Below are 13,356 nucleotides of genomic sequence, written 5' to 3' on the forward strand. Positions count from 1 at the left end.
ATATTTTAAATTCCAATCACCATGAAAACAAAGGAGCAGTGAAACATAGCTCCCTGCAGATAGACAAGGAATGCATTTCATAGCAGAACATAAATCTTTTGCCTACTTGGATGTCACATTCACCCTTTAATATTCAGGAGTGAGCTGCCAGATTGTGGGTGTAGAGCAGTGATCACAGCTCCTCCTATTCCTATAGCATGCATAGTGAGTCCTGCTAGTCTTTAGAACACGCTTGGGTGGCATATTATTCTGCGATTACACCATTTCCTAGCCCCCTCCTTTGCAAACTCTTCCTATGAGATGCAACATTGGAGTGCTCGCTAAAGTGCAGCCCTGACACTGGGGAGAAGGCAGAAGAATAGCCGCTGTGTCCCTGTGAATGGAGATCAGTGACAAGCCTGGGTCTAGCCACTGTGAAACCTGCCAGGAGCCTGCTGATGCTGGTGCTGATGCTGCAATGAAGAAGATGCAAGCAGCCTGAGAAGAGACAAGACTATGGTGTCACCTGCTCACCCCGCTTTACACCTGGCAGACAATGGAGCTGCATTTCAAGGGAACTATCGGTGCCTTCTGCAGTACTGAGCCAGTGCAGTGATGCTTCTAAACAATGAGGTCTTACCTCTGAAGGGTTGCTCTCCCCCTCTCTTATTGTGCATTATTTGCAGATAGCTATTGACTGAGATTCCTGGGCGTGTGTTTTCTGTCTGGAGATCGGATCTATGCTGCAGGGACACCTGTGTGGAGAGGAGGTGGTACATCGGATGATGGATGTACTGAGCTGATTGCAGACCGGCTGTGTGGTTGATCAAGCAGACTACTCTGCAGACCTTGCTTTCCTTGCAAGCTGCTCACTCAGGGGACCCATGAGCAGAGGAGCCACCCTCCAGCGCAGGACCACCTACCACATCTCTCTGACCCTAGTCAAATTAGAGGCTGTGGGAGACGAAAAAAAGGCTGACAGCACTGAAGTATTCCGGAAACATGACACCCCTTCTCTTGGCAGCACACCTGGACTGGCCCATTGCCTCTCACTGGATAGAGATTTTCCTGATGTCTGGGCTCTGGCAGGGCCCACTCCTAGTTCCGGGGTAAGTGATGGAAAGGAAAAAGGTATTACTGAAGCAAGTGCACTAGTTAATATTACTGGCTCTGGGACAGTTGTGGATTCAAAAGGGGGATTGGATACCAATGATGCACCTTTGCCAGTTCCCTTAAAAGCAAAACAACCTGAAACATGTCTCCCAGCCCGAGAGCAATGTGTAATCCCCATCAGTACAAAAGTTTTGGTTAGGAGGAGTGACACAGTAATATGCAGCTCTTCAGTTTTACCACCAGACTTTAAGTCTACAAGTACCTTTGCGTCAGGGGGAACATCCAAAAACCAAGTGTCTACCAATGGAACTACAGAAAAAGTAGGATTCTCTGAAACATTTCAAATTGATTCATCTTTGCCAGGAACTGAAGATAAAGGGTCATCACAAGTTCCAACAAAAACTTCGGAAATTACTGGAAATATTGGTATAACCGCCCCAAAACAGGAAGAGAATGGTATGGTGGCACCTAGCCCTTCATTACCAGCACCATATGTGAAGGACTCTGTGTCATCAAGCTCAACTACTAAAGAGGACATTAAGAAGTCTGAAACATCTAATAATGCAGCTTCAGAACCAAGCGATAGAAAGACAAGCGGCTCTAGTACTGGAGAATCCTCAGTCCAGGATACAAAAGCATCTAGTGCTTCAGGGCCTCCAGGAGGAATGAAGGCAACTAGAACTGCCAGTGCTCCGGTGCCTTTCAGTCAAAAGGATTTTCCATTTGGCGGAGTGCGAGTTATTAGGGGTTCCCTTATTAGACGACCTGCACTTGACACTGATGTTTCCAGGGACTTAATATCCAGTTCTGTAACTCCAGTTCATGGTTCCAAAGTTACAGAAGGGACCAGTCCTCAAGTACCAGCCACAGAATCCAGAATCACCCGCCGGAGTCTAAAGGCAATAAAGACACCAGCTGTATGTTCAGATTCACCATCACACACCAGTTGTTTGCCAATAACATTTGAAAAACCTAACAAAGGAGAAGAACTTGCAGACAAACCATGTACAGTACCATCCAGTATACCCCGGGTTACTGCTCCCCCAATAAGTGCTGCACGTACTGCATCGGCACTCTTTTCTGCATCTCGTTCAGGGGGAGCCCCCGTGATTGCTGCAAAACCTAGTGAGGCCAAAATAATTGCTGCTAGAAGTGCGGCTAGGGGAGTTAGAGCTCAATCGGTAGTGGTGTCATCTGAAGAGACCACTGTAAACAAAGCTATTCTTTCAGGAACAGTGACTGAGAAAACTAAGAGTGGAGATACTGGTACATATCCTGGAGCAAAACCACCTATTACTACATCCAAGACATTACCTTCAGGGGCACCACCAATAACAGCGATAAAGGCCCCTAGCATAAGCACTAAACCTACTTTTTCATCTGGTGATGCTGCACCGGTTCTCACTCCACGGACTAAAACGTCAACTGGAATAAAAGCACCAGTGACTGGCATGGGAACATACCCAGGCGCTAGGGCATCAGTTGCTGGGGCAGCCAAATCTCCAAAAGCAACCAGTGATAGGCCTGTTACTTTAATAGAAAAGAAAACTCTTGACATCGGTGATTTAACATCTCCCAAAGAAAAGATTCCAGAGCCTTCACTTGTGCTGTCTCTTTCCCCATGTAAAGATTTTGTTACCACTTTGCCAGTTGAAGCATATGATCTCATACCAGACAGTGATGACCCAGGCAAGGCCAAACGGCTAGAAAGACTCTTCCATAGACAAGATGCTATGTGGATCAGTACAAGCGTTACCTCAGATTATTTTCTTCAAAACTCTCCGAATCGACTCTGCAACAGTCCTCGACAGCATTCAAGTCCTACTTTTTTTTCAGGACCTAGATACTCTTTTAGTTCTCCAGCCAGCCCATTGCTGCCTGTGCCATGCCAGCCGGGTACCCCATATCGTGAAGCGCCAGTAACCGTATCCCTCTCAGTGAGTCCAGATAAGCCTGGGGATCCGCTGAAGAACACTTTACAAGTAGAGACTAAGACAAGGCCTCCATACACATCTAGTGCAAGTATTTCAGGGCTACCTAGTCTTGTAGATCAGGGGAAGATCCCGCCTGTTCTCCTCACACCATGTAAGGAAAAAGGTAGTCGCATGCTTAAACTGACCAAAGGTTCCAAAAGTCAAGACATCCGTGACAAAAATCAAAAAGGTGGTTCAAATCGTCTGTCCTGGCCTGAAAATGAAGGTGGAAAAAGCCGTTCAAAATCCTCCACCAAGAGCAGCCCTAGAGCTGAGACCCCAAAACCCTCTGCAGGAGGAAAAAGTTTGCTGTCTCCTTCCTCTTGTGACCCCAAAGCTTTTAGAAAGGGGAAAAGCAAAACAGTGGACAACAGTGACTTTGACCTCCCTACTGATGAGTTCAAGAAAGGTCGTGATGGAGCTTCCCCAACTGGAGACAAGTCCAGGTCTTCAGCAGCTAGGGATAGGAAGATGTTAAAATTTATTAGTGGAATCTTTACAAAATCCACTGCGGCCTCAACTTCTTCACCAACTGGATTAAGTCCTGGAGATGAGAGGGATTTTGCTCAAAGTAAGTGTAAATATATATGATTTTCTATTTGGTTTCTTTACTATTTTTGCATATTTATAACCAGAAATGTTTATTTATTTTAAAATAGACTAATGGGTTACCAAGTAAGATCATTAAAAGCTTGATGCTTTCAGCAAACTTTGATTTTTCAGCAAATCAAAAAGTAGATCCAGTTATGAGTAATGTACCCTGTTTGCCAACTGCCTTACATTTGCAGAGATTGTCCAGATTTTATAGAGGCAATCCTGGCATGTTTGGCTTTTCTCTGTCCAAAAAGGGGTAGGGCTTGTGAAAACCTCACTGAAAATGGGCGTTCCCATGTGGGCTGTGGTCGTTTGAGGTGAGGGCTGGACTTCAATGCCAACATTTTTACTAAAATCAAATTGTGTATATCAGTTGGCTTCTAGTATTGAACTCTGTATGAGTTGTGGTATATTCTGTCCCTTAAACATTTATCTGGGGATGGAATACATTGTAGGTGGCAATTTGAGGCCACATAGAGTTGTACAAAAGAGACCTCCTGCCACTTTTTACATTGGCTTTACAAAAAATTACTTCTAAGCCTAAAACTGACTATTGAAACAATGAGCTGCTGAAACATAATGGTCCACATATATCAAAACTAGTGCAGTCTGTACTATGTGCAGTTTTCCTGTGTAGTGTGCAGAGTGCGCCAGATTCACCAAAACTGGTGCATGGTCTTCATTAATCTGGCGCCCCCTGCACTGCTTTCGGAGTGTGCACCATTTTTTATGGTGAACTTTCTTCATGCTGCAGTACTGTGGCAAATGTCAGTAATAAATGTGGTGCAAACTCTGATTAAGAAGTAACAGCCCCTTTAGGTGTACATTTTTGCCGTCTTGTCGGACATAGTGCAGACCGCGACACAAAACTGGTGCAGACAATTTATAAATACATGTGCAAGCAGTTTGCATGTTCTTTTCAGTGCAAAGTCAGACAGAAAACGAGCACAAACGCTTTAATAAATGTGGACCGTTGATTAAGAATCTGTACTTTGTTTCTGCTGCTGCTCTTGACCCCCTGTTATGCCTTTGATGTTGAGGCTTTTGACCTTGCCGAATGTTGTGAGTTCAGATACCAGTTAAGTATGGAAGTAAAATGTTCATGTACAATATAATTAACATTACAATCTCACCCTCATCTAAAGATCTGTCAGCAATGAATAATTTAAAATGTACCGCTGGGATTGTAATGAATCTAAATCAGTGGAAATGTATCTTAGCAAACATGAAGACATCCCAGCTGAAAGAGTCCCAGAACATTTAACATGAGCGAGAACACGAAAACTGCATTGACGGCGAGAGGCCGAGATTTATTGGTGTTTTTTCATCCAGAACTGTGGACTAACAGCATGACATCACCTAATTATATATTACTGGGGATCCACATTCTGCTTCTTTCAGCAGCACAAACATAATATTCCCTTAGCTGTAATCATTAATGATCATAAAGGGAATCTGTCACCTGATGGACTCCCTTTACAAAAGGCATCTATAAAATCTATTAGAGTGTTACCTGCTCCAATGAAAGGCATGCACCTTATTCTAATTACTGTGTCCCCTGGTCTGACCTGACTAATACTTTAAAGCTTTGAAATCTCGGTCAAGTCTAATATGTCTGAATGGGGTTTGCAGAAGTCCGTGCTGCATATGCTGCAGAAACATACCCATTCATATACATTCATATTCTCACATTTTCTTGCTATGGGACCTCCAGAACGCATATCACCTGGCATTTGGTAGAGGACACACATTGGTGCTCCATTTATACATGGCTCTTAGGGGCAGTTGCAGATCCCCTTGTCTTGAAATGTCATAAATGGGAAAATCCATTTTATGGGTTAGATTTATCAGGACTTTCAGTTTTCTAGCGTACAATTCCTGAAATAATTGCAATTAATAGCGAATCACCAGTCATTTTGGTTATTTCCTCCTTCTCGCCAACTCCGCAGCAAGTGGTTGTGGAAATAGCCTGAAGATGACTCGGCTGGCAGCGGAGTGGGCCATGTCTGCGCACTAGCTATAGCCTGTGTATATTCAGTCCTGAAAGTCTGCAGGCTATAGCGCATGACCTGGCATACAATTGTCTGTAGTCACCGTCGCCTGCAAGATATATCAGGAGGCCGGCATATGATAAATCTCCCCGAATGTATTTATTCCTTTTGTAATTGTTGCATTCGGTTACCACCAGACATACTGTATGTGCCCCCTGAGATATTGACACGCACCAAGCATAAAAATATATTGTAGATATTATAGTATTTTATTATGGTATATAATTTGTCTTCATGCCAAACCGAAAAAAAAGAATACATAGGAGTAGAAAACTTGTATAAACTTGTTGGATTTGTAGATTTAGTACAAATCTGAAAATGCGGCTATGTATCTGGTCACCGTATTTCTCTGTGAAATAGCCGTAAGACTGCAATGTAAAAAAACAGAAGGTGTCCTATTTTCTGCTTTTGCAGTACGGCATCTCCATAGAAGTCTTTGGGAGTGCAAATGGCTGACATACGGTGGTGTTCATGGCATACGGCCATTTTTAGGGTGGGTTTCCCTGGACATGGGTCAGCCCACTGTATTTTTTTGTAGATATGGCTCATTTATAGTAGCACATTGGGCACATACGGTTGACACGCGGCAAATTGCAGATGGTCCTGTGCATGAGACCTAAGTCATACTGATGGTTTGCATCAGCTTTTACATATATTGTAAAAAAGAATTACTCTGCAATTTAAATATTTACGAATCATTACTTGCAAATAGAATTGAGGAGGAAAGCAGGTAAATCATGGATTATCTAGCAAAGCAGTTTGGGAATTATGCCAGAAGGAGCGGTTATCCTGGGAAAGTTATGTCGACGTTCATACTCCCTGGAGTGAAAGATTAAAGGAGGGTGTAAGGAAATTGTCTCATAATTTACCAAGTTAAAGAAAGAAAGCTCAAAAAAAGGAAATATGATGTTTAGAAATTTAGCTCTTTACAAACCACATGTATTACTGCACCATTTTCATGCTGTAACTCTTTTCAAATGGTATTATTTTAGAGTGCAACCATAGAAGGTTAAGCTATTGTTCAGACACTTTCTATTTGATCATATATACTGTCCAATGTAGTACTCTGTTCCATTCCTTGAACCCCTTCATGACCGATATATCATTTTTTAACGGTGGTCTTTAAGGGACCTGATTGTGATGCAGGACATCAGGTCCTGTTGGCACTAATACCCAGGATTGGAAAAGCTGACAATATAATGCACTGCACTACATAGGTAATATAGTACATTATAAAAGAGAATAAATGGATCTCTTGTAAGAGCCCCCTTGTGGAACTAAGTAATATAAGAGTATTTATAACACATGACAATGGAAAAGAAAAAAGATGGTTGACATTTTTTAATCAGCCATCACGCAAAAAATTATATGAATCAAGATCAAAATGCTTTATGATTCCCAAAATGTGAAAAATAAATACTACAATAAATATAATAAAAATAAGCCCTCACACAGCCATATTGACGAAAACTTGCAAAAAATATGGTCCTTGGAAAGCGATGATGGGAAAGTTTTTTCCTCCCCCAAAAGGATTTCATAATGCAAATAATGGTCATTTAAAAAGAAAATTATTTCAATTTGGTGTTGTTGTATGTGCATTGACCAAGAGAAATTTTTTATTTGAAAACAAATTGTGTTCTATTTTAATTAAATGGCACAGAAAGGGTTAGTAAAAGTTCAACAGTAGGACATTTGAAACCCAAAATAGTGCTATTAAAAATTACATTTTGTCCAGAAAAAAAACAAGACCCCCAATAAGCTGTGTTGTTGAGAAAATAAAAAAAATGTACAGCATTGACCAAAAATAACTGAAAAATAGCCTTTGCGTTGATGCAGAAAATAGGCGTGGAGGGGTTTGCAGGTGAGCTGCGCCTGTGTATGACCATTACATATCATCAGGGCCGACTACAGGTTTCAGTAGGCCCCTGGGCGACAGAGCCTCAGTGGGCCCCTTTACAGCGAACTAACATGGCGGCATTAAAAATTCAGAAACTAATAGTCTCCTGTTCCCTAGTTTATCATACCAAACAGCCCCCTCATGGTTATTTCATATAAGCCCCTGTCACACCCTATAAATTCATTAGATACAGCTCCATTCACCCCCATGGATTCTTTATGTGGGCCCCCCCAGCAGCTCTGGGCCCGGACACTTGCCCAGGTATGCCCAGTGCTGGTGCCAGCCCTACATACCATGGATGCTAATGGGAGGGGTCCTGTGGTAACAGCCATGCAGAAGGTGGTATACTTTATTGTGTCATTACCACCCTATGTCCTGGCCATTTTTTTGCCAGTAGATCTACTCTTCTCTCTGCAATGGTAACTTATGCAGTATATCTTTATATCTATCTGCTGTAGGTACATTTAGTATGTAAGAATGACTAGAAATAACAGACCATGACTTAATCCTCTAGTCTTCCCTCTCGCAGTTCGCAGCAGTGAGTTGAGCATTGTGCGTCTTTCTGCTGATGTTGTCTATGGCCGCATGCTGTGAAGAGATGCATTTGAAGGATTAAACACTGTCTTGGTTTTAGTCTTTTTTATTGTTTATTTTTATGAACATCCCCCAATTACAGGGAACATTTCATGTACTTTTTGAAGATAACATTGAATTTTAACATGAAACGTATTCTCTTTTTGGACACGATAAGCCAATATTGACAATTGTATAGTACTGTAGATCTGGTAATTGCAGTGGATCATTATAGCAGATTATAAAGAATCACAGAAAAACTGGAGGCATCAGAACCTTTTCTATGTTAACCATTTATTACTCTTCAGACAAAGAGAAAAGAACGTTCATGGGGTTCAATGGGGTAGCATTCATCTGAAATTGCCAATTAACTAGCACACTTAGCACAATTTTTGCTTTTTTTGAGTTTAACTGTTTAATCATGATAAAAGTTTTAAAGGAAACCTACCATCAGGAATCCACCATCAGAAGTAGATCCGATGGTAGATTCCTCCTGCCTGCCTCTGCCCTAATCTGTAATCTAGAAAATCCTGGAATATAAATTATCTTGTTAAAAACTTTATTTTAGTAATATGTAAATTAAGTACTGAGGCTACAGGGGCACGGAGTAGCCTTAGCAACCAGTTCCCGGTCACTCTAGTACACGCCCCAATAGCCTTTGCAGTTAATTTACATATTAGTAAACTTTTTAACAAGTTAGTTTAGGTTCCAGGATTATTAAATTACAGATTAGGTCAGAGGTAGACAGGAGGAATCTACCATCAGATCCACTTCTTGTAGTAGATTCCTCTTGGTAGGTTTCCTTTAAATAATTGGTCTTGTGACACCACCCCTTTTTTCTATACCTAAAGTAATTTACAGGTTGCTAGCTACAATATTTTTTCTAATTTCTACAAAATAGCCCCCCCCCCATCAAGACTTGCTCCACTTTTAGAGAAATTAGTGAGTGTCTGTAACAGCAAAGAGATGTGCAATTTTTTTATTCCAGAAAACTGTAGGGAACCTTTTCAGGCCTTCTCTGACCCAAAGTTACAGATGATGCCTAGTTATAGACTGACCCTTTCTTCCCACTGTGACCTCTGGAGGAGCTCTCTGGATACATTACTTTAACCCCTTAAGGACGCAGCCTGTTTGCAGGTTAAGGCTCGCAACTTTTTTTTGAAATTTGACCTGCGTCTCTTTATATGGTTATAACTTTTGAACACTGTTACTTATCAAAGCGATTCTGATATTGTTTTTTCCCCACATGTTGTACTTCATTTTAGTGGTAAATTTTGGCTGATACGTTTTGCGTTTATTAACAAAAAAAAGAAAAAAGTGATGAATTTTTAGAAAAATTTGCCATTTTCGAAATTCAAAATCACCGCGTTTTCAGGCAGATAGATTTACCACCTAAATAACTTGCAGAATAACATTTCCCATTTGTCTACTTTACATTTTCATAATTTTTGAAATGTTTGGATAATTTATTTTGACGTCACGCGGCCTACAAATCGAATAGCGCTTTTCCGTATTTTCGGAATTGACTATTTTGGGGATAAATACTGTTTGAAATCAAATTTTACATATTTAGCAACAAAACCCCCTATATAACCAACCCATTTTCAAATCTGCACCCCTCAAACTATCAGAAACAGCATTTACAAAGATTGTTAACCCCTTGAGATCTTCATAGTAATTGAATCAAAATGGCGGTGAAATTTAGAATGGTCAAATTTTGTCGGTTATACGTTCATCTAGCCCTAAAATTTACACATTTCCAAAAGATAAAAAGAGAAAACTCACCATAAAATTTGTTCTACAATTTCTCCTGAGTGCAGCGACCCCCCACATGTGGACATTACTTGTGTTATGGGGGCACAGCAAGGCGCAGAAGGGAAGGAGCACCCTGCAGCTGCCAGGATTTTAGTTTCCTCGTTGCCCCCTTTTGAAGGCTATAACATTTTCGCTTTTCCGTTATTTGGGCCATGTGACGACATTTTTTTTGCGGGACGAGATGCTTTTTCCAGTGTTACCATTTTGGGGTTGGTATCACCTATTGTTGAAAATTTTGGAACTTTTTTTGAGGTCATGAGTAGAAAAGCATCAATTCTGTACTGGATTTTTTACTTTTTTTTTTTTTTGTGTTCACCGTATAGCCTAATAATCCTGTTATCTTTATTCTATGGGTCGATACGATTACGGGGATACCAGACATGAATATTTTTTCTTATGTTTTACTAAATTTGCCAAATAAAACCCTAATGTGGGGAAAAATCTATCATTTTTGCATTGCCGTCTTCCAAGTGGCATAACATTGTTACGTTTTTGGCTACAGAGCTGGTTGATGGCTTGTTTTTTGCGGGACATGTTGTTCTTTGCAACAATATCATTCTGGAGTACATATGTTTTGTTGATCACTTTTTATTGCATTTTTAGTGGGATATAATAGGTAAAAATCATAATTTTTGGCGGGTTTTTAACGTTTTTTTTTTACGGCGTTCATCATATGGGTTCAATAGTTATTTAGTTTTATTCTATGGATTGTTACGGACGCGGTGATACTATATATGTGGGGTTTGTGTTATGATTTAGACTTTTTTGAGTGTTATATGTCTCTTTATATGTTTTGGGGCTTATGGGCATTTTTAGTGATTTATAAAGTAATTTTTTATTGAAAAACATTTTTTTTACATTTTTTTACATGATCCACCATGGGATATGAACAAGCAATCATCTGATTGCTTGTTCTTGATAATACTCTGCAATACTAATGTATTGCAGGGTATTATCAGTGCCAGCCTATGCAGATGCATAGGCTGACACTTTGCCTTTAAGATGACGTCACAGACGCCATCTTAAAGGTAAAGCCTCCAGGCTTCTCTGGGGTCCCGATCGGACCCCAGAGGTGCCAAAACAGCAATCGGCCCCCCCGAAAACGGTGCGGGGGGGCCGATTGTGATGTAAAGACCCCCAGAAGGCATGTTAAATGCCGCGGTCGCGTTGACCGCGGCATTTAACGGGTTAAACACCCGCGATCGGAGCCCACTCCGACCGCGGGTGTTAGCCAGGGATGTCAACGGTAGATTACCGTTGAAATCCCGCGGCTAACGATGCCGGTTCGGCTGCTATACAGCGCTGAACCGGCATCGTCTCTGCGCAGTAGCTGTACTGCGCTGAGCGCTATTCGCGGGACTCAGCGCAGTACAGCTACGGCGCAGAGCGCTAAGGGGTTAATCCCAGTAGTCCTGGGCTGCTATGATCAGCTGTGAGGTGTCTGTAATGAAGCTTTATTGATAGTCCTTACTCCCATGACAACACATAATTGGCAAAAATCCAGTTGTCACCGTGACAAAAAATATTGTCTGCAGTTACAAGGATACCTTGAAGGACTGTATGCAAATGAGCCTGGAGTTAGATTATAATGGAGCCTGAAGCCCATCAGGCTCATCTGCATACAGTCTTTTGTCCTGGTGGTAGATATCCTTAAAATGCAAATTCAACTTAAGAACAAACCTAAAGAACCTTTCTCGTACATAACCCAAGAACTTCCAATAGTTCTATAGTTATTGTTCTATTTCATAAAATATTACCAATATGCTCTAGGGCACCCCCTAGTGTTGCCTGCAAGTAACCAAAATTTTATACATGATCACTGTATTAACGAGAGCTTGGACAATTGTCAAAATATCTAAAAAAAAAATCTGCACATTCATTAAACTGACAAGGTGTTAACATGTGAGCACTGACATCAGGCACTTAATAATGTATCTCCACTTAGCAGGGATCCTGCTGTATGTAAACATTTCAGCACTTCCATGTGACATATGGCAATTTGCCCATAGGCTCCTATTCTAGGACACATAACTATCACATGGCTCTGGACCGAGTTATTATGTTTCATATGTGACTGCTATTGCAACATGACACATGGATCAGCAACACTGCTTACATAGTAGGCATGCATTGTTATCCTGGACAGGCTGCCGGACTGAACGAGACGGTTGTAATAGTAAAGAAAAGCCCTTTAAGAGGACTGAACGCTAAGGGAACGAGTATTGCTAATCTAAGAGCTGCTTTAAAACCAGTAAGATACAATGGCAGGATATTACCACCAAGTATAACGCAATGTGGCAACAGCTGTTCCTTATGCCATCTGGCAACAGATTCAATGCCTCATACTATACATATGAATATTGTGAAAATAGTCAGGACTTCTTCCTCAAGGGGTTAATAATGTTTTGCGTCATTTGTTGGCGAGAATTGTATTTTTACATCTTGGAATGTGCATTCTGTTTCTGTAAGGATTTCTGTATCTGTCTGAATAATGAAGATTACAGGGAAAGTTAGTAGAAGGACCCCTGAGGACCATCAGCGACTGCTGACTGTGTAAGCAAACTCATTACGTCCAACTCAACGTGCTTATCCCTAATTGGAACGTTTTCCTATTTACTGTGCAAATGAAGTGAGTGTGCCTCTAATATTCCTGTATTATATGGAGTGCAGGCTGCAATTTCTGGGATGTACTGCAACAAGTGGGTTATAGTGGGGCATGGATCCGAATATTGAACCAGCCAATTAAATATAGAATAAAAACCATAAGAATTATGTGCTGCCACTTCTGGCGATGCCTAAGGCAATGTAACATTGTCAAGGTCATTGCTAGCTGCTGTGGCATATTTGTAACTCATAGCTTCAATTCACAAGTGTATGAAATAAAGCAAGAATATGATAAGATTGTTACGACCACAATAATTGATGTGTGGTGCACCCTTGTTGTGGACATCCCTTTGTAAGACCCTATTTTGTAAGACATGCTTGTCTATTGTACACAGGGGCATAACTAGAAGAGGCAGGGCCCCGCAGCAGACTTCTGGATGCGCCTTCTCCCCCCTCAGAAAATATACATATTTGCACATATTTATACAGTCATGAGCAAACATTTATACACTACGTTCACACAAATGTTTGCCCGCCGTACCATAGCAAGGCGGGCACACGTCGGCACCTGGGAGAAGAGGAGCGCTGCTCACCCCCGCCCCTCTCCATAGCGATGTATGGTTCATGGCGCCATATTATGGGGGGATATAGGACATGTCCTATCTTTTCCCCAGCTATGGAACTGTATGGCGCCGCACGTGTGCTGCACCGTACCACTCCCGTACGATGCAATGAGCCCATTGCCGTCTATGGGGGA

The 13,356-nt window shown here is 41.4% G+C and overlaps 1 protein-coding gene across 3 annotated transcripts in view; it reads left to right on the forward strand.

Moving 5' to 3' along the window:
• The window catches only part of AGAP2 (ArfGAP with GTPase domain, ankyrin repeat and PH domain 2), a 183,840-nt gene that overhangs the window by 69,952 nt on the left and 100,532 nt on the right, over positions 1–13,356 (forward strand). Inside the window, exon 1 of one of the 3 annotated variants that reach the window (XM_072134837.1) lies at positions 198–3,636. The exons of 1 other annotated variant lie outside the window; for it this stretch is intronic. In XM_072134837.1, coding sequence (XP_071990938.1) covers positions 864–3,636 — 2,773 coding nt within the window. In that variant the 5' untranslated portion in view covers positions 198–863. Of the gene's footprint in view, positions 1–197; positions 3,637–13,356 lie in introns of those variants that run through there. One more of the 3 variants, XM_072134836.1, reaches the window with a different exon arrangement.

Source organism: Engystomops pustulosus, chromosome 2, assembly GCF_040894005.1.
Source record: "Engystomops pustulosus chromosome 2, aEngPut4.maternal, whole genome shotgun sequence".
Lineage (NCBI taxonomy): Eukaryota > Metazoa > Chordata > Amphibia > Anura > Leptodactylidae > Engystomops > Engystomops pustulosus.